This window comes from Coregonus lavaretus (genome assembly GCF_964263955.1).
Source record: "Coregonus lavaretus genome assembly, chromosome: 16".
In the NCBI taxonomy this organism is placed as follows: domain Eukaryota; kingdom Metazoa; phylum Chordata; class Actinopteri; order Salmoniformes; family Salmonidae; genus Coregonus; species Coregonus lavaretus.
Window position 1 is genome coordinate 36961591 of NC_140003.1, and position 18929 is coordinate 36980519.

General features: G+C 44.6%; 1 protein-coding gene across 1 annotated transcript in view; it reads left to right on the forward strand.

Annotated features, from left to right (window-relative positions):
- LOC311143831 (uncharacterized protein) overlaps positions 1 to 18929 on the forward strand; it is a 105336-nt gene that overhangs the window by 35828 nt on the left and 50579 nt on the right. Inside the window, 1 exon segment of the mRNA XM_084179713.1 lies at positions 9456 to 9536. Within this exon segment, the coding sequence (XP_084035839.1) occupies positions 9456 to 9536 (81 nt within the window).

Below are 18929 nucleotides of genomic sequence, written 5' to 3' on the forward strand. Positions count from 1 at the left end.
TCAGTTAAGTGAAAGAAACGTCACTCCCATTGATTTCTACATTATTGTTCACACACCCAGATAAAAAATGTAACGTGAGATATGAGATGTGAATAGATTACATGTTTTATCATTGGGGAATTATGTCTAAGAGATTGATCAATGTCTGCAATGTCTACAGATGTAGGGCATGTATATGTCTTACGTGTGAAGACAATCTTTAAATCCTACACACTCATACTGGGGATGTCTCTAAGCTGGCGTATGGAGACCATACTGCTGGCAATACACACACACACACACACACACACACACACACACATACAGATACAGTACAGGCATGCACACAGATGACTAACACAGTCACACTCACAGATACAGTCACACAACTCACAGATACAGACACACAACTCACAGATACAGACACACACCTCACAAATACACACACAATCTTACAAACAGATGTATTCACTCACAGAGAAAGCTAATGACAAACTCACACATTTAGAAATGCGCACACACACACACACACACAGAAAGGTACTTGTCTATGTTTCCAATGATAGATGTCTAAGGCCAGATGTGTGATTCTGTGAAGGATTTGCACCTCATCTTTAATGTCAAGCTTTTCTACATTTATTAAAGTGAGTTACCGCAGCTGCCATGGTATATCATGACATGCACACACAAACACACAGTCACATTCCAGCTTATTAAAAACTAATAGATTGGCAAAGTGGAGCCTTTCCCTCCCACATTGTAATGAATACTCAGGGAGAAAAAGGTGTAGATTCACACGCAGAGCGCGGCAGGTGTTTATTTCGCCTTCGCAGAAGGCAGGAATCGTGGTCACAGGCAGGCAAACAGGCAGGTGAATCAAAACTAGGACGGAAGGCTATAACTGGTTCTCACAAACGAGCTATAAAAAGGCTTAGTAGAGTCAGAACAAACAATACCTCACAAGGCACAAACAGAAAGAACTGAACTAAATAAGGAGCTGATGAGACCAGGTGAGTAACTAACACAGGTGAAATCAATGAACAAAAATGAAAGACAGGGCTACGTACAAGAACACAAAGTGAACTAAGAAAATAAATACAGAACCTTACACCCATACTCCTCTTCTCTCTGCTCTGACTCAAACTTTCCTTCCCACCTCCCCTGTCTGGGACAGAACAGACCCTGAGCAAACTAACACACACACACACACACACACACACACACACACACACACAGTGAAATGGTAACATAGAGGAGAGACTGGAGGAGAAACAGTCTAGAAGCTTTGTCTGAAGATAATGAAGAGAGAGGAAGCAAATCTGAGAGAACAACACAGGGAAACTCCATGTCAATTAAATGTCAATTAGATATATTATATCTATTGCATACTGTATGTCTAATTGTTCTGATTTATGTTCAGTAGAAGGTTTATTGATAAGATGCTACCTTGTACAGTTGATTTGAAGGAGCACAATCTGATGGTCCATTGAAACTTTCTCCATCCCCTTGGGGGCGTATGCAACCATGACAATGACCTTCTCAGGCTCCCCCTCATGGCCCCCTGCCAGAGGTCAACAATAGACTGGAGTAGGAACAGAAATTCCTCTGGGCCAGGGTCAGGGAGTAAAGGTCAAAGTTCAGGACCCCATAGAGCAGGAGCAACTACCTTCGCCAAACGGTCTGACCATGAGGTCCACGGTCGACTAAAGCTTGAACTGCTCACGGTCATGTTTCCTGTAGTTTAAAGTCAGGAGATTCAGTTACCTTCAACACCAGATTGATGTAGTTAGAGAAGTTATATTTCACCTCCGTCTGACCTCTGATTGATGTATTTCCTCTATATTGTACTGATACTGCAAAACCAATAGTTCTTACTGAAGCAGTATTTTACAGTTGTTTACTTTAGTGTTCCCATTGAACGTGGTGTCACGGTGAACACGCTTTCAGGTGTGATCAGCCAATCACAGATCAAACAATGATCCTGACCTCTCGTCCTCTCTGATCTCTGATCTGGGTTCATGTGATCCCTGGAGCTATGGGGGAGTCACAGAGAGACACAGTGTTTGTGCTCCACTTCTTCGTTTCATGTGTGTAAGACGAGAAGCTATCTTCTAAGAAAGATCGTCCATATCCATCACTTCAGGTTGATTGATGACTGTTTTGGCATGGCGCTTATGATCTGTATATGTACGTAAATACCACTTTGTGAGACTTATGGTAGAAGTTAACCACAGATAAAGGGTCAGTTTTTCCATCCCCTCTAATGGTTAACGATAGGATAGGAGGTAAGGTAATCTGATATTTGATCGCTGTTAAGGTAATGGTTTACACGTGCAGTCTCCACTCATGTGATTGCCATCCTAAAAAGGCTCAGAGAACCACACATACCGTACCTTTATGTAGACAATCTCAACTCCAAACATGTAAGACAGTCACAAGGTAAATGAAGTATAGGCGGACACAGGAGATCCAATGAGTTAATTAGAAATGACGTCATTGTTCTCTCCCCAAAGCCCTGCTGTCATTCCCTCAGTGATATGCCTATCTTTGTGTTTCCTCTCCATACGTCTCTATTTGAATAACTGTATTTGTCCGGGACAGATTAATGACCTGTTAGGGATTACAAGATGTCACAGGAAATTATGCGCCAAGAGAGATCTGGAATGTACACAGGCAGGTCACCCGTGATACAAGTCAGTATTCGACGTCCATCCATGTCTGTGGACGTCGGAAGATGATGTGGAAACCGGCCACTAGGGGCAACAGTGAACGCTGTTACCTTTAAGCCTCTGGTTCCCCAAAGGTTGCATGTTCGAATCCAGCAATAAAACGTTGTTTTTGATTAATTTTTTTTAGCCTTAACCAAACGTTAACCCTTACCTTAACCATTTGGAGTTAATGCCTAACCTTAAGAATTCGGAGTTAATGCCTAAACTTAACGTTGGAACGATACAGAGAAGTAACCAAACACTTCGAAATTTGACGTTTGGAACAACTTTGAAATTTGACCATTGAGAAACATGGATGAATGTCGAATTCTGACGTGAGACTGTGAGAGCTTGTTGAATGTACAAGCTGTGTGCATATGTGCACAGCTGTGTGTCGGCAGCGTTAGGGTTAGGGTATAGGCCAGAGACATGTGTGTGCATGTGTGTGTGCGTGTGTGTGTCCTTTGAAAAAACTTGTGTCCTCATTGGTCTTCTGATGCCCTTATCATCAGGGGACAGAGGTCTGGTTTTCTCTGAAGTGTTCTAAATCCTCCCATGATGCTTTGGGGCAGCGTGGGCTGTGCAGTGGAATGCTGTTCCTCACTGGGGGTTGGAACTCACGAACGTTCCCTAAACCAACCCACACTTCCCATCGTCTCTTCATTGTGCCCAAGTCCAATCCTAGAATACTGTCCACTAGCTACAAAAGGTCTTGAGCACAAGCTTGAACTTCAGGTTAGGCACTTTTCAGTCTGTCTGGTATCATCTGTAGTCCTACTGTCCTAGTCTGGTTCTGTCTGGTTCTGGATCTGTCTTTGGCTCTTTGGCCATGTGTGTTTACCCTGGCTGGGCTGACACAGAGGACATGGTGGGATGTGGTTAGGATATGGTTATGCCTGTCAGGTGAACCACAACCACTGTGAGTCAGATTGTCCACAGGTTGACCAGACTAACCAACAACAGTGTTGGTTTGTTATGTCTGAGTAAAATGTGGTACTTCACAGTTAAGTCACACAGCTGCATTTTAAGACATCAGACACACCACAATGACAAACACATTACTTTATAACTAGTACTTTAACAATAACATCATAACACAAGTTTCACTGCATGTGGAGGTTGACCAGCCAAACATTCAAAACAACAACACTAGATCAGTGACATATACAGCAAGGCCATGCAGGGGTGTCATGCACCCAAAAAATCTGAGGGGGCTCAAAGTATGAGAGGATGGCTGGGGGGGTGGTCCGGTGGGGGGCTTCGGCCTCCCGTCCGTTAGAAATTTTTTCATTTTTCAAACACCTGAAACAGCTTTTTCCTGCAATCTAGAGACATAATCATTAAGCTAAATTCTTTGTAATAAATATGTCTATTTTTCCATATCTAACATACCTCTTGAGCTGTCTGTATCCTCCTGACTGGTAGTTCTGTTTTTAAAGGTCCTCCTGTAGCTCAGTTGGTAGAGCATGGTGCTTGCAACACCAGGGTTGTGGGTTCGATTCCCACGGGGGGCCAGTATGGAAAATGTATGCACTCATTAACTGTAAGTCGCTCTGGATAAGAGCATCTGCTAAATGATGTAAATGTAAAGAAACTAAATATGCTTCTCTGCATCATGGCCAAAATCTGGGTAAAGGATTGAAAGGAATGTGAGTCTTATTTAGTTATTACTTGCTTTTCTAAAGTCTACCAACCAGGCATGCCAGCTAAGATGGTTAGACAAGCTAGCTACTCTAACTTGATTGACAGCCTGAAATGACTTCTTGGTAGCTAGTTATGAGATTGGGAGATTGGGAACCTATCTGGGCTAGCTAAAGACAACTTTCTTTTTAAAGGACAAATCTGAGGGGGCACGTGCCCCTGTGCCTCGTATGGGACACCTCTGAGGCTATGTACAGTAAATCTGCCTTAGGGGAGGGATATCTCAGCCACACACACACACACACACACACACACACACACACACACACACACAACCTCACAGAAGTCTCTCATTTCATTCAAGAAAAACACACACACTGAAACAGACTCTCAGACACTTAAACTGCCGTAACCTCTCTAACCTTTCATTGAGGCAGAATGATGCTGTCATGGGGATAAGGGGCATTATGTTATCATGTTGCTGTTTATTGCCTTGGCAGCAGCAGATGTCTGCTAGCTCGAACTCTGTCATTACTGTCATCATGGTCCTGATGTAAACAGGCTGTCTCAGTCTCCTCACTGGAACAAGGCAGGGACATAGGCTCTAGTCTGTGGGGTTTGTGGGGTCTGTGGGGTCTGTGGGGTTTGTGGGGTCTGTGGGGTCTGTGGGGTCTGTGGGGTCTGTGGGGTCTGTGGGGTCTGTGGGGTTTGTGGGGTCTGTGGGGTCTGTGGGGTCTGTGGGGTTTGTGGGGTCTGTGGGGTCTGTGGGGTCTGTGGGGTCTGTGGGGTTTGTGGGGTCTGTGGGGTCTGTGGGGTTTGTGGGGTCTGTGGGGTCTGTGGGGTCTGTGGGGTCTGTGCAATCCTTAGTGAGTAAACATGCATAAATAGAACATGATGTACACAGACAGAGGGGTCACCATTCTGGGGTAGGGAGTTCTCTCTTGGTGGTGTAGAATCAGCAATCGTCTGGTCCCAAGACAGACACACTAACCACAGTCCCAAAACAGTATACGCCTCTCCTGGAAGGGTTTTCAGTATGCTTACCAGGGGTAGCTTAGCTGCAATACTTCAAAATGTCACAGTAATAATGAAGAAAGAAGTGAATAATAGTTTGACCTGGGGGAAGATGCATTATGAGACATGGATAAACTAAGGTAATTTACTCCTGACCTCTCTCCCATTCTTTGGAACAGTGTTTCCTGTTGACTTTCGCTCACATCTCTTCATGAGAACACTAGTGTATGGTAAGAGATAGCCTAGAGCTACAGTCACACTTCAATGGGAAGAGATCATTGGTGCCTGTTTCAGGGGAAGTTAGACTTTACAGGAAACAAAGCCGTTAACTTTGGCAGAGTCCCTCCTGTGATGCGGCTCTTAACGCTTATCTGGGTGAGTTACGATGGGCCTCACCTCCACCGCTAGACATGTTTACATCCAAGAGGTAGTATGCATGTCCCAGAAAAGAAATACGTTACAGTTTGGCAGTTTGGGAAGTGTGTGTGTGTGTGTGTGTGTGTGTGTGTGTGTGTGTGTGTGTGTGTGTGTGTGTGTGTGTGTGTGTGTGTGTGTGTGTGTCCCAGACACTCTTTTGCATAATTGGTCTGATCCCCCTGTATGTCTGTCTGTTTGTTTATTGTTGTGGTCAAGGTTGTCTGGAATAATCTGGATTCAGAAATGTAGGAACGTTTTCCATTTTGTCGTGGTCATGCTCTTTAGACATTTAGATATCTCCCGGGGCAAAACATAGTGCCACAAACCTGCAGTTCACGTGGTTTCGATTTGAGTGTGCATGCATGTTTTCTGATCAGACAGCCCACGGAGAGTAGATGGTTGTGACCACAAAGGGTCTGATGGACCACAGAGTCTAGCTTGCTCTGAGCACAACACGTGAAAGATCATTAACATTGGACGGTCACAGAGGAAACTAGAAAAGTAATGTTTCAAACAGAAACAGATTATACAGTCTGGTTTATTGGAGTCTTGTCATGTTGGGTTTCCTAGAAACAAACAGGATATGCACTGAAACTATAGCTCAGCCTTTCACTATAGCAGTCCAGACTGTCCAATGCATTTAGATTAGGGGAGGAATTATATAACATCCCCTCTCAATTCATCATGTGAATATTTACATGAGAGTTAATGTATATTAACATTGTGTTCTCTCATACACTCCACAGACACAGAGTCTACGAGATTAGCATTCTGTCCTCCATCTTAGATCTTCGAGTGAGGCAGTTTCTGTAGCTCTCCTCTGTCACCCTGGCTGTCCATAACACTGTGCTGAAGTGTTGAGCCTGGTTCCAGTGTTCACCATGTCACTGTTGAGACTGGGACTGGGTCCTCTGGCCCAACGGCTTTGAATGCTGTAGGAGTCAGATAAATGTTAATATACCAAATGCTTGTTACTGAGCCAAAAGCCTCAGCTGGGGTGTTGGGTACGTGGGTGGTCTGGTCTGGTGTGATCAACTGTTCAGAGAGAACATTCTAGAAGGGTGTCTGGCTTCATGTCTGGGCCCGCCTAGAGCAGTGTCCTACATACCCTGTTCTGGACAGCTGCATTGTGTGCTGGACTTTGTCCCAACCCAATCAACTAATCCTCAAGACTGTCATTAACAAGAGTGTTAATGCTGGGCTGGGACAAAAGCCTCCACACTCTGTACTCCCCACAGGACCAGGAGCGAGGAAGTGAGGGTAGAGAGAACGAATGGACCTCAATCCCCCATTCTCCACCAAAGAAACCCCTGGCCTCTCCTTGAGAATCCTCAGGCTCTCTCTATGTGATGAAGGATGTTAAGGTGATTAGTGTAGCAGGCCTGGAAAAGGTGATGTTGGAAAGAGCAGGTTGTTGTGATGGTGGTGGGTGGGGTCAGGATATATTGTAACACAATACCATTGTCTTCAGCTGAAATAGTCATCCACTATTTTAGGCCAAACTGCAAAAGCAAATGGATTCCACATAGCCACATATTTCTGTCCTTTGTGTCTGTCCGGAGGTGATGTGTCCTATTGTGTAGCTGGTGGGGTTTCCAGTCCACTGTCCAGGCGATGCCTCTGTGATGTCACACCTCAGCAGGGGTGCATCCCAATAGTCTGACATGGCTTCCTCTCCTTATCCTCTCTTGTACGGTGCTAGAACTCAGGCTGGGTGGAAGCAGTATGGAGGACGCCTGTTGACTACCAGATTCGCTTTCACCTGTCCAGTTCTGGAATGTCAGTGCAGATTGAGGAAAAGCGTACAAAGTAGTGGAAGCCACTTTAGGTTACTGTGATGTCAAAAGCAGGTGGAATTTAGACCTGAATGACACTGTCTCAAGTCAAGTCTTCACTATAGTCAGTCAGTCTGGGCTATCCCGCCACACAGTATGCCTGTACTGAAGATCTACAGTCTGCTAAAGATGTGTCGCCTTTAGATTCAGAGATCCCGAGATAGCTACAGCCAGTTAGGGAGGAAATTGATCCCCATGCATTCCATAGCGAAGGGCAGAAGGTCCTTTGTGGTGGGGAAGATAGGGGATCATGAAAGGACATCGTCTGCAGGGTGAAAGACTCTCTTTGTGATCCTGGGGAGGGTCTCAATGGGCTCTTTTTCTACGATTCCTAATCTGCCACTTTGTCGCGCTGAGAACATAAAGTGAACGTTTGGAAAGTTTAGGGAGTTTTTTGCAGGCGGGTGGGGGGTGGGGGATCGGGGTGGGGGATCGGGGTTGGCGATTGCTGTCTAAGCAGGCGCTGGTATGAGTGTGTAGACGGGGGGTTAGGAGGACACAGTCCAATGACGTCAGAAGATAAACCAGCCTTGGAGACTCCTTGCATGTCAACTATGGACTGATTGTCTAAGATATATACAGGCTGAGTCGCTCATTCTATGCCTTCTATTGTTCTCTGATAGGGAAACAGTTTGGGCAGGTTTTCCTGGGAGTGTTTGCTTTCCTTTCATTGCTATTCACTGTCAGGCTCAGCTGTGGAAACTCTTGTGGAACATTAAGCATGCAAATATGTCCTATAGGTCAAATAATAATAATAATAATAATAATGTATTACATTTTTGTAAAGCACCTTTTATTATACAAGAATAATCTCAAAGTGTAAATAAGTAATTTGCATTCATGTATGGCCTTATAGAGGTAGTAGTGTTTTGTGCCTTAGTGACCACAGTGGCCTCTGGTGATCATCATGATTTGTCCAATGTCAATGCTACATGTTACAAACAGAGTGCTTTGTGTTGCTGTTAGTATGTAGCCTAGGGTCTCCATGGGAAGCCCAGGGCAGAGGTTCCAGACATTTTTCAATAGTGCCCCAGCCTGGAAATGTTCTGTGTGACCCACCAAGTAAACAGAACCATGTCTCAGACCACAACCCAGTCTTTAGTCACAACCATAGCAAAACTGGCCAAAACCCAACAATGGGTCCCAACCCACCAGTTAGTAACCACCATAGGCTATGGGACTTCTGTGTTTGATCATGTCTTGTCCACACTGAACTCTGGTCATGGTTGGTTCAAGTTTGTGTCCAGTCCTGTACAGACTACCTCGTGGAAGTAGCACTGGTATGCAGCCTAACGCCTCTGTGGGGAGTCTGGGGGATTGTTCACAGGCTCATTCTCACTGTCAGAATAAGGATCTCAGTGTACGACTCTGATGAATGGGAGGGTTACATATAAAAGGAACGTGCTGTCTGTCTGTCCAGTCTGTCTGTCTGTCTGTCTGTATGTCCAGGGGTGTTAATGGCTGAAATGAGTCAGACGATCCACATCAAAACAACCATTTAGCACACAGACCACCATACAGATCATATCCTCAGACAGTATCCAGACTATCAAACACAGTCATGCTATGACCCCAATGACCCCAATGACCCCACAGTCATAAACAACTACTATACACACGCAGTCTGTTATATATATATATTATATTCACAGCACAGCAGATCCTGAGTATATTGACTACTGTGTACAATTAAGGACATGCGTGTTCAACTATACACGTGCATATCCCATGCACCACCGTATACCAGACAAAACCTGTAAGCTACACATGAACATATTACAGTATGTTTGAGGGTTATTACTGTCTATCCATGATATTGTTTTGTTGTCTCTAACCCAGTTCTCTGTGATGTGTTCTCCAGGGTGGCAAGAAGTACAGTGGGCCATGTGGAGGGAGAGACTGCAGCGGAGGGTGTAAATGCTTCCCTGAGAAAGGTGCCAGGGTAAGTCATATTTCCTTCCTTGTTCTGCTCTCTAACCACGACACAACACTGTGTGCCCCCAGCTCTATCTCCATCTCTAGTCAACCCTCCATAACTCAATACCACAGGTGGCTGGTGGCACCTTAATTGGGGAGGAGGGGCTCATAGTAATGGCTGGAACGAAATAAATTGAATGGTATTGAACACATCAAACACATGGTTTCCATGTGTCCCAAATGACTTCCAAGTCCCACATGTCCCACATGGTTTCCAAGTCCCACGTGGTTTACATGTGTTTGATACCATCCCATTCACTCCATTGCAGACATTATTTTGAGCCGTCCTCCCCTCACCAGCCTCCTGTGCTCTACACCTCTAAATTAAGTATTTCAATTGGCTATCCAGGAGGTGTGAAAGCACCATAACAATGCAACAATAATAGAAAGACTACTTGAAGCGATAACACCCAACCAGACCTTCGTCAATACGAACCTCTCTGTCTGGGTAACATATGAACTCATTTCTATTATGGTTTGACTCCCAGTATATCTACCAATGGGCTGTTTCCCAACCCCTTTGTCTCACGTCCTTATCCTCTTATCACACATGCTGTTAGAGAAAGTGGTGAAACTCACACCATTAACTTAACAGTATAAAGAGGGGATGGAGGAGCCTCTAGAGCAGGACTGCCCAACCCTGTTCCTGGAGAGCTTCCCTCCTGTAGGTTTTCGCTCCAACCCCAGGTGTTACTAACCTGATTCATCTTATCAACCTACTAATTATTAGAATCAGGTGTGCTAGATTAGGGTTGGAGCAAAAACCTACAGGACGGTAGCTCTCCAGGGCAGATGTTGTGAAAGCAGGGAGGGAGAGACAGATTAAACACCAGGTTGATAATGAGATAATGGGCGGAGAGAGAGAGACGGAGGAAGGGGGGGGGGGGGGGGACAGGATCTGTAAGAGGAACCAATTACTGAGCAGGGATATAGTCTTGGTAGTCTGTTATCATTTACACAGCAAATTGTCCAGTGCTGATTTTTTTTTGGTAACATTTCAAGTGTTGTTTCAGGAGTTAAATGTCCCTCTGTAAGAGTGAAATTAACACTCAGTGGTGTAAAAGAACCCCCAGTGTTGGTGTTAATAATCACAGTTATTGTTTTACACTGTAGAGAGTAAAACAGTCCCATTAAAACCACACCCATCATTATATTTTCCAGCATGCTCTACTGCAGGTAGATTTTTTAGGATGGTTTTTAATATCTGTGTTTTTGCATGAATATTGATTGTTTAATTAATCTTATGCTACACGAAGATAAATAACATACATTTTTTTAAACTAATCCAATCAGTTAGTTAGATTTATTGCACCCATTACTGAAATGATTGTTCCAGTTTAAATGGTTTAGGAAGAGTTTTTTTTATTAAGTTAACTAACCCTGACAGTCATTCTGAATGCAGGTTGCGGGTGAATAAAAACTCCATCTGTTGGATATCCTAACTCTGGCTGGAATTACATATCACTTTCCAAGCCAGCATAATGGGATTTGCAGGCCTGATGTGGCCTGTAAACCAGGAGTTTCCTAACACCACTGTGTTAGGGTAAAACTAGGCCACTTACTAGGCCAATAATTAAGGCCTTATGAAATATGGACTGTATTTTCATAGAGTTTAATTTGAACGATAACGTTCCCCTAGGAACTCACTTGGTGAAAGCCACAGCCCTTTAAAAGGAAAGAATTCAACAGCCATGTCTCTGTCACTAACAAATACAGTAATGGGCGTTAACTCTACAATTTACTCAAAATGAAAAGACACCCTGGAAAATATGCAAATTAGGCTTTACACCATATAGTGTGAAAAAAACACCCCAACTGAATTTACTGTAACACTACAGGTGTTCAATTCTTACACTGAGAAAGTGTAACAGCATCATTTTACTCTAAATCAAGTGTAATGTTTTACACTGTAGGTGTTGTAAACACCACAATGGAGTTCATTTGAACAATTTAATAGTTAAATGGGGAACACTGCAACATAGTTACATTTTTAACACTTTCAAAAGTGTAATTTTAACACCTGTACAGTGGGACTCATACTGTATGTTCACTGAAAATAGTGTACATTTCACACTTTTAGAGTTAAATGGGGAACAATGCAACAGATTCCAATCTTTAACACTTTCAAAGTGTTATTTTAACTAATTAGCTCTCACAGTCTCACGTCAGAATTAGATGTTCATCCATGTTTCTCAAACGTCAAATTTCAAAGGTGTTCCAAACGTCAAATTTCACATTGTTTAAGATTAAGTTTAGGCATTGACTCCAAAATCTTAAGGTTAGGCATTAACGGTTAACGTTTGGGATAGGCTTAAAACAAAAATATAAAAATCAACTTTTTATCGCTGGATTCGAACATGCAACCTTTGGGGAACCAGAGGCAGATGCTTACGCCCATCCTCCATCCCCGTCCACAACACCGTAGCAAACCAAAGCCTACTCCAAGGTAACAACGCTCACTGTTGCTCCTAGTGTCCGGTTTCCACATCTCCCAACGTCCTTAGACATGGATGGACGGCGAATTCTGACTTGTAACACCGGCGACCTGGCTGATTTTAACAACAGTACAGTGAGACTCATATGTTCACTGAAAATAGTGTACATTCTACACTTTCAGAGTTAAATGTACACCATTGATTTTGCTGTAAAGGAGTGTCTGATTACCATGGAGACCCGCTGGGAGAGTGACAGGTGGGGGACAGTGTCAAACCCATAATATGAGAATAGATGTATTCTAATAGAGCCGTTGTTACAGTGCATGCTCAAACTCAGACAGAGTGGCCAGTTTGGTTCTTTCTGCTCATCTTCAAAGTATATTCTCATAGGAACTATTAAACCGCCAGTTCAAACTTTATGTGACGTTCTAACCACAAGGATGGAGTTCTTCAGTTCGTAAAGCACACAGCCAGTGAGAAGAAGGCTTTGTTAGTGAGTTCTTAAAAGGGAATTGTACTCCAACCCGGTTGTGTTGGGACTTGGGAATTTACCAGGTCGACAATACAGTGTGTGGAACATTTGACCTCTACAGTCACCAGGTTACAGGAAACCCCATAAGGAGTAGTAGAGGTGAGAGAGACAGGAAAAACATTAAACAGCTTTAAGGATGCAAAGGCCTTGTGAGTGAGGGTCAGACCGTCAACGCTATCTCTTCCCTCCCTCCCACTCTCTCTGTGTTTCTCACTCTCTCTCTCCCTCTCTCTCTCTCTCTCTCTCTCTCTCTCTCTCTCTCTCTCTCTCTCTCTCTCTCACTCTCTCTCAATTCAAGGGGCTTTATCTCGCTCAACTCTCTCTCTTTATCTCGGCCAGATAGAGAGGGGAAAGAGTCTTGATTTCTCCCCCGGTTGCACTTTGGCATGTTGTTCCCATGACATTTGTTCCAGTAAACAAAATGCAAAGAAAGAAAGAAATCATCGGGTCTCTCCCACTCCCCATTCTCCCTCCCTCATATTCACACTCCCCATTCTCACTCCCTCATATTCACACTCCCCATTCTCCCTCCCTCATATTCACACTCCCCATTCTCCCTCCCTCATATTCACACTCCCCATTCTCCCTCCCTCATATTCACACTCCCCATTCTCCCTCCCTCATATTCACACTCCCCATTCTCCCTCCCTCATATTCACACTCCCCATTCTCCCTCCCTCATATTCTCACTCCCCATTCTCCCTCCCTCATATTCTCACTCCCCATTCTCCCTCCCTCATATTCACACTCCCCATTCTCCCTCCCTCATATTCTCACTCCCCATTCTCCCTCCCTCATATTCACACTCCCCATTCTCCCTCCCTCATATTCACACTCCCCATTCTCCCTCCCTCATATTCACACTCCCCATTCTCCCTCCCTCATATTCACACTCCCCATTCTCCCTCCCTCATATTCTCACTCCCCATTCTCCCTCCCTCATATTCTCACTCCCCATTCTCACTCCCTCATATTCTCACTCCCCATTCTCACTCCCTCATGTTCTCACTCCCTCACATTCACACATCCACTGGGCCTAGTTGTAAAATCATTCGTTAGATTTTTACATCATAAACACTTGTGCCATCCCAAAAGGCAAAAGGCTGTTTTCACTTTTTTTTGTACAATCCTGGTTTATTTCCAAAAGTAGTTGTGTCTATTGTCTATTGTCTTGCTCCTTCCACTTGATTTCTAGCATATTGTTGTAGTAAATTCTCATTCGCTCTAAGAGTCATTGGCGTCAGTTGAGCCAAATCAACATCTTCTCCTCGTCAGGTTGATTGATTTGTCTATGAATCAAACTGAAGAGAAGACGCTCCTCCCAGATGTCTGTCCCCTCTCCCTCTCCCTCTCCTTCTCTCTCTCTCTCTCTCTCTCTCGCTCTCTCTATCCCGCTATCTATCTTCCTTTGTCTCTCTCTGGGGAAGAGTGGACTCATCACTTTTTCCTGTTGATCATTCACAGGCCCCTGGATTGGCAAAGGTTGAACTACAGCTGTTTTGAATCGATGACAGTTGTTCTTCGGTTGAACTGGCGACCGCAGAAATATCAACCGCTCCCAGGGGTCGATTACGGCCATACATTGTTAAATTTTTACTGCTTCTCGATACAATATGGATGTGGCAATGCAGTTGTAGAAGGGCATCGTCCAACACTGTCATCAGTCTGGCATCTGTGTTAGAATATGTCTCCTAACTCCATTATGAATACAATGAGGAACAACCCAAAACCCCCGAAACGCCAAGATCCTTCAGCTTGTTAACATTCTCCCACAGAACTCATTACTGTAGGAAAAAGAAAAAGGAGAGAGAGAGAAACAGAGGCAGTGGTTTCTGGGAAGGGAGGATCGACAGAGAGCAGAGAGAGGAGTTGATTGTGTCAGAGAAAATTGTGTTCCAGAGATGGTAATTTCATGGGTGTTTAGCGTTGGCCAGAGAAGTGATATGGCATGGTTGTCCTCGATCCCTGCCACCACCCACTCCCCCTGGCAGACTGTGGAGGGTTTTATTCACAGAGAGAGTTCAAGAAAATATCACGCTCCTCTAGGCACTGATACACACTCATAGTTGCTTCATAGTCAAAGTTATTGTGGGTTGTAGCTCGTAACGCCAGTCCAATAAAACTGGGAAATAAACAAAGTGCTTGTGTCCATAAGATTGTAAAGTGTTGACAAATGCATGTAAAGTGTTTGACGAGCCCTCAAAACAAAGGATGAATTACTTGTGTCTATAGCAGGTTGGTGATTGTAAGGTATTGATATTTGAGAGGTATTTTGCGACATTTGAAGGACAAATGAAACCAAGAGCCTCTAGGCCAGAGGCCCCAGTCTAGTCCAGCACCAGTATGAACAGCCTGTTGTCCTAGACAATGATTGGCCTGGCCCAGGACAGGACAGCTTGAGGACTTGGGACACAAGGCTTCCTTAGCAGAAAACATGTTCAGCAGATCAATGCTCTCTTTTGTACTGGGAGCCTTCCTCCTCCTCCTCCTCCTCCTCCTCCTCCTCCTCCTCCTTCTCCTGCAGGGAGGGGGCTGGAATATCACAGGGATAAATTACAGTCCCAAAAACAGTAGAAGAGGACTGGAAAGACCTCACTGTCTTCCAGAGAAAGAGAGAGAAAGAGAGAGGGTGAGGGAGTGAGAAAGACTGTTCTGTCCCAGTTTGAAAATAATTTTGTCCCCCATCCCTTCATGGGAAAAGCTGATGGCCGATGTGGAACAGGAAATGACACGCGGCACAGGAAGCTGAAAACATTAACAAGCAACTGATCTTTTTTATATAGACAACGACTCTGCGTTGGTGGGAAGGCGATTGTGTGTGTGTGTGTGTGTGTGTTTGTGTGTGTGTGTGCATCCGTGCGTGTCTATAAATGGCATGATTTCCTTGTTCCATGAAAACAAGGCCATGTATACATCCCGAAGTCCATGCCCTCACCCGTCATCAACTTCCCTGTCTCCATAGGGACAGGATAATGGAACTGTCCGGAATGCCATGGCCCTCTGAGGGAAGATCTGAGAGGCCACTTGTTCTATTTACAGTACGCCTGTGTGTATGTGTGTGTGTGTGCGTGTGTGCATGTGCGTGCATGTGCAAGAGAGAGACGACCTTGGTGAACTCTCCATCAACTCTTTTAAGCTCTTTTTGTACTGTAGTGTAGACCTTTTGATTTCAATTTCAATCAGGGGAGAATGTCTACATAGCACATCATCAAAAACTCTAATAGACCCTGTTTGATTACTGTTTGATTGACACAGTGTATTGAGCCTCAGACAGTGAGCAGAACCCCTGACCAGAGCCAGGGCAGGATCAGGAAGGATGGGATCTGGACTGATTTGCTGACAGGTTGGACATCTTGTCTATTGACCTGTAGGAAGCATACCAGCCGAACAAGCATGATGTCAGTGCCCAGCCTGGCTGCAAGCCTCTCAGCCAAACATATAATCCTCAATCACATCCAAGTGTGTAAGCCCTGACCTTAATAACCCCATACCTCAGCCCTGACCTTAACCCCATACCTCAGTCCTGACCTTAATAACCCCATACCTCAGCCCTGACCTTAATAACCCCATACCTCAGCCCTGACCTTAATAACCCCATCCCTCAGCCCTGACCTTAATAACCCCATACCTCAGCCCTGACCTTAATAACCCCATCCCTCAGCCCTGACCTTAATAACCCCATACCTCAGCCCTGACCTTAATAACCCCATCCCTCAGCCCTGACCTTAATAACCCCATCCCTCAGCCCTGACCTTATCCCCATACCTCAGCCCTGACCTTAATAACCCCATACCTCAGTGCTGCCTGTCAAGCATGAATAGCGATGATAAAGAACAGGGTGTAGTGGTGCGTGTGGGCGAGGGAACAGGAGGGGTGAGAGGGGAGGGGGTCCAAACCTGCTGCTATCACTAAAGATTTGAGATGGGAGGTTGCTGTTTTCTTCTCTCATGGCTCTGATTCCTTCAGAGAGAGTCAGTGTGGATCATAGGCTCTTGTCTTGGCCTGCTGTAACAGACGTGAAATGAAACTTTCTTCTGTAAAGAGAGGAGTTAGACAGACAGCGAGCAGCTGGGTGTGTTTGTGTGTGTGAGGATGTGTGTCTGTCTGTCCAAAAGCTACATGTGTCCTATTAGTGTGTCAGCTCCCCAAAACCTCAACATTTTATCCATGGCAACCGAGAGAGAAATATCATCACAAACTGTTGCTGAGGATCAAGAACTTTAATGTCACAGAAGAGAGAGTGACCCAAACCTGTTAAAAACACTGGTCAGCCCTAGACTTGAAGAAGACAGAGCACACACTCCTAACAGGCTTGTTAAATCCTCAGACATCACAGTGTTTGTCTTATCTCCTCTCCAGTCACGGTGCACTTTTTCAGATCCTCTGTTGCAATCTTATACAGAGAAGTGTGTGACGGAGAGTGTGTGTGTGTATATGGATGAGTTTGTTGAGAAATTTTTCCAGTAGATAAATGTTTATGGCACATGGACAAGGGTATACTGTAGGAATGTTTTGTTTGTATGTATGTGTGTGGATTCAGGACATCAGTTAGAGGGTTAGGGTGGGGTGAGGAAGGGGGCAGGGGCAGACTCTAACCTTGTTAAAGAGAAGTGAAGCCTCACTGTCAAGGACAGTGGACACAGATATACCTCTTTCCAGACACACACACACACACACACACTTCATAATTCAGGAAATGGACATCACAAGATCTCATCCTACAGTTCCCTCCATAAGTATTGGTACAGTGAAGTCTAAATCATATTCAATTTGAGATCAAATTAGCTTTTATTTGGGGACATTTCTGTTTTGTGTTTCTGTTTTGTATTTCTGTTTTGTATTTCTGTTTTGCATTTCTGTTTTGTATTTCTGTTTTGCAAATCAACTTCTTAGGACACACTTACGGTCTTACAGTCATGGACAGACATACAGTCTTCTTCCCAGACACACACACCGTCCCGCACACACACTCTTCATAACTCATAATTCAGAAAATGGACATCACAAGATCGTATTTCCCTGATGGCATCTTTGTCATCTGGCTCTGTGCTCAAAAGAGACTCCTCTTCTCCTTTTTCATGTTTATCACCTCCTGAAAGAAAGAGATGTTTGACCCGTCCATCCTGCACCCAGCTGTGGCCCAGCTCTACGGGCCTGGCTGTTGCATTAAAAGACGATGGCTGTGTTATAGGAACAAGAGGTGCCTTGTGTGTGACGGACAGAGTAGCGTCTCTTTTAAGGCACAGGACACACAGAGAGAGAGAGAGAGAGAGAGAGAGAGAGAGAGAGACTTTTTGACTTTTTTTCTTTCTTTAATGGTACATCCTCATTTCATTAAACCCCCCCTCCCAAAAAAACAAAAAAAAAACATAAAAAATGACCAATATCCCCTGTACTGCATACTCACCTTTCCCTCTACCCCACGATACGAAAACAACACCACACATCACAATAACCCATACCTCACCACTTCTACAACCGTATATCCAGACCATCTCCCCCAGCTATACAGACAGCCCCCCCAACACACCACATCTCTTGAAACATCTCCACACTTTTTATCATTTTATAGAACTCAAATACCCCTACACACCTCTTTTGAGGAGCACATTTTTACAGACAGACCCGGTACAAAAAGGACTGCCACCCCTGCACTAACATTTGTCCCATGGCTCAGCACACTTGCCCCTTTCCACCAGAGCCCCCAATCAACTTCATTCACGACATCGCTATGCGTCTCCTGCAGAAACAACACCTGTACTTTTTTTTGTTTTACATATTCACCCAACACACTCCTCTTTCCCATCTCTGGCGCCATTAATATTAAGTGAGCCTACCCAAAGAGTCTCCATAAGAAGTGGGAGAAAAGCCAGCAAAGAAAGAGACCAATAGTAAAGCTCAAAAAGCCCCAGTGCCAGAAAGAAAACTTTCATCTAAACAGTGTCTGAAGGTAGACCTTCACGCACGGTTGTGACCCACTTCCTCAACCTAAACCGTTTCCTGGGTGAGAGGACACCATGCCCCTCATTTTTCATAGCATGTTGTACTGATCTTACAAACTTTCCCGGATCGCAAAAAAAGCCTCAAGATTAACTGTTTCCCTGGACCCAGAAAATAAATCCTCCTCATCGTCATCGTCTTCCTCAGACTCACCTTCCTCCTCCTCATCTTCCAACCTGACCACCTGCCCTTCCTCTCTAGTCAGGGCCTCCCCCCCAGCTCCAGGCAAAGGTTCCTTGGTGCCTTTCACATTTACATTTTAGTCATTTAGCAGACGCTCTTATCCAGAGCGACTTACATGAGCAATTAGGGTTAAGTGCCTTGCTCAAGGGCACATCGACAGATTTTTCACCTAATCGGCTCTGGGATTAGAACCAGTGACCTTTCGGTT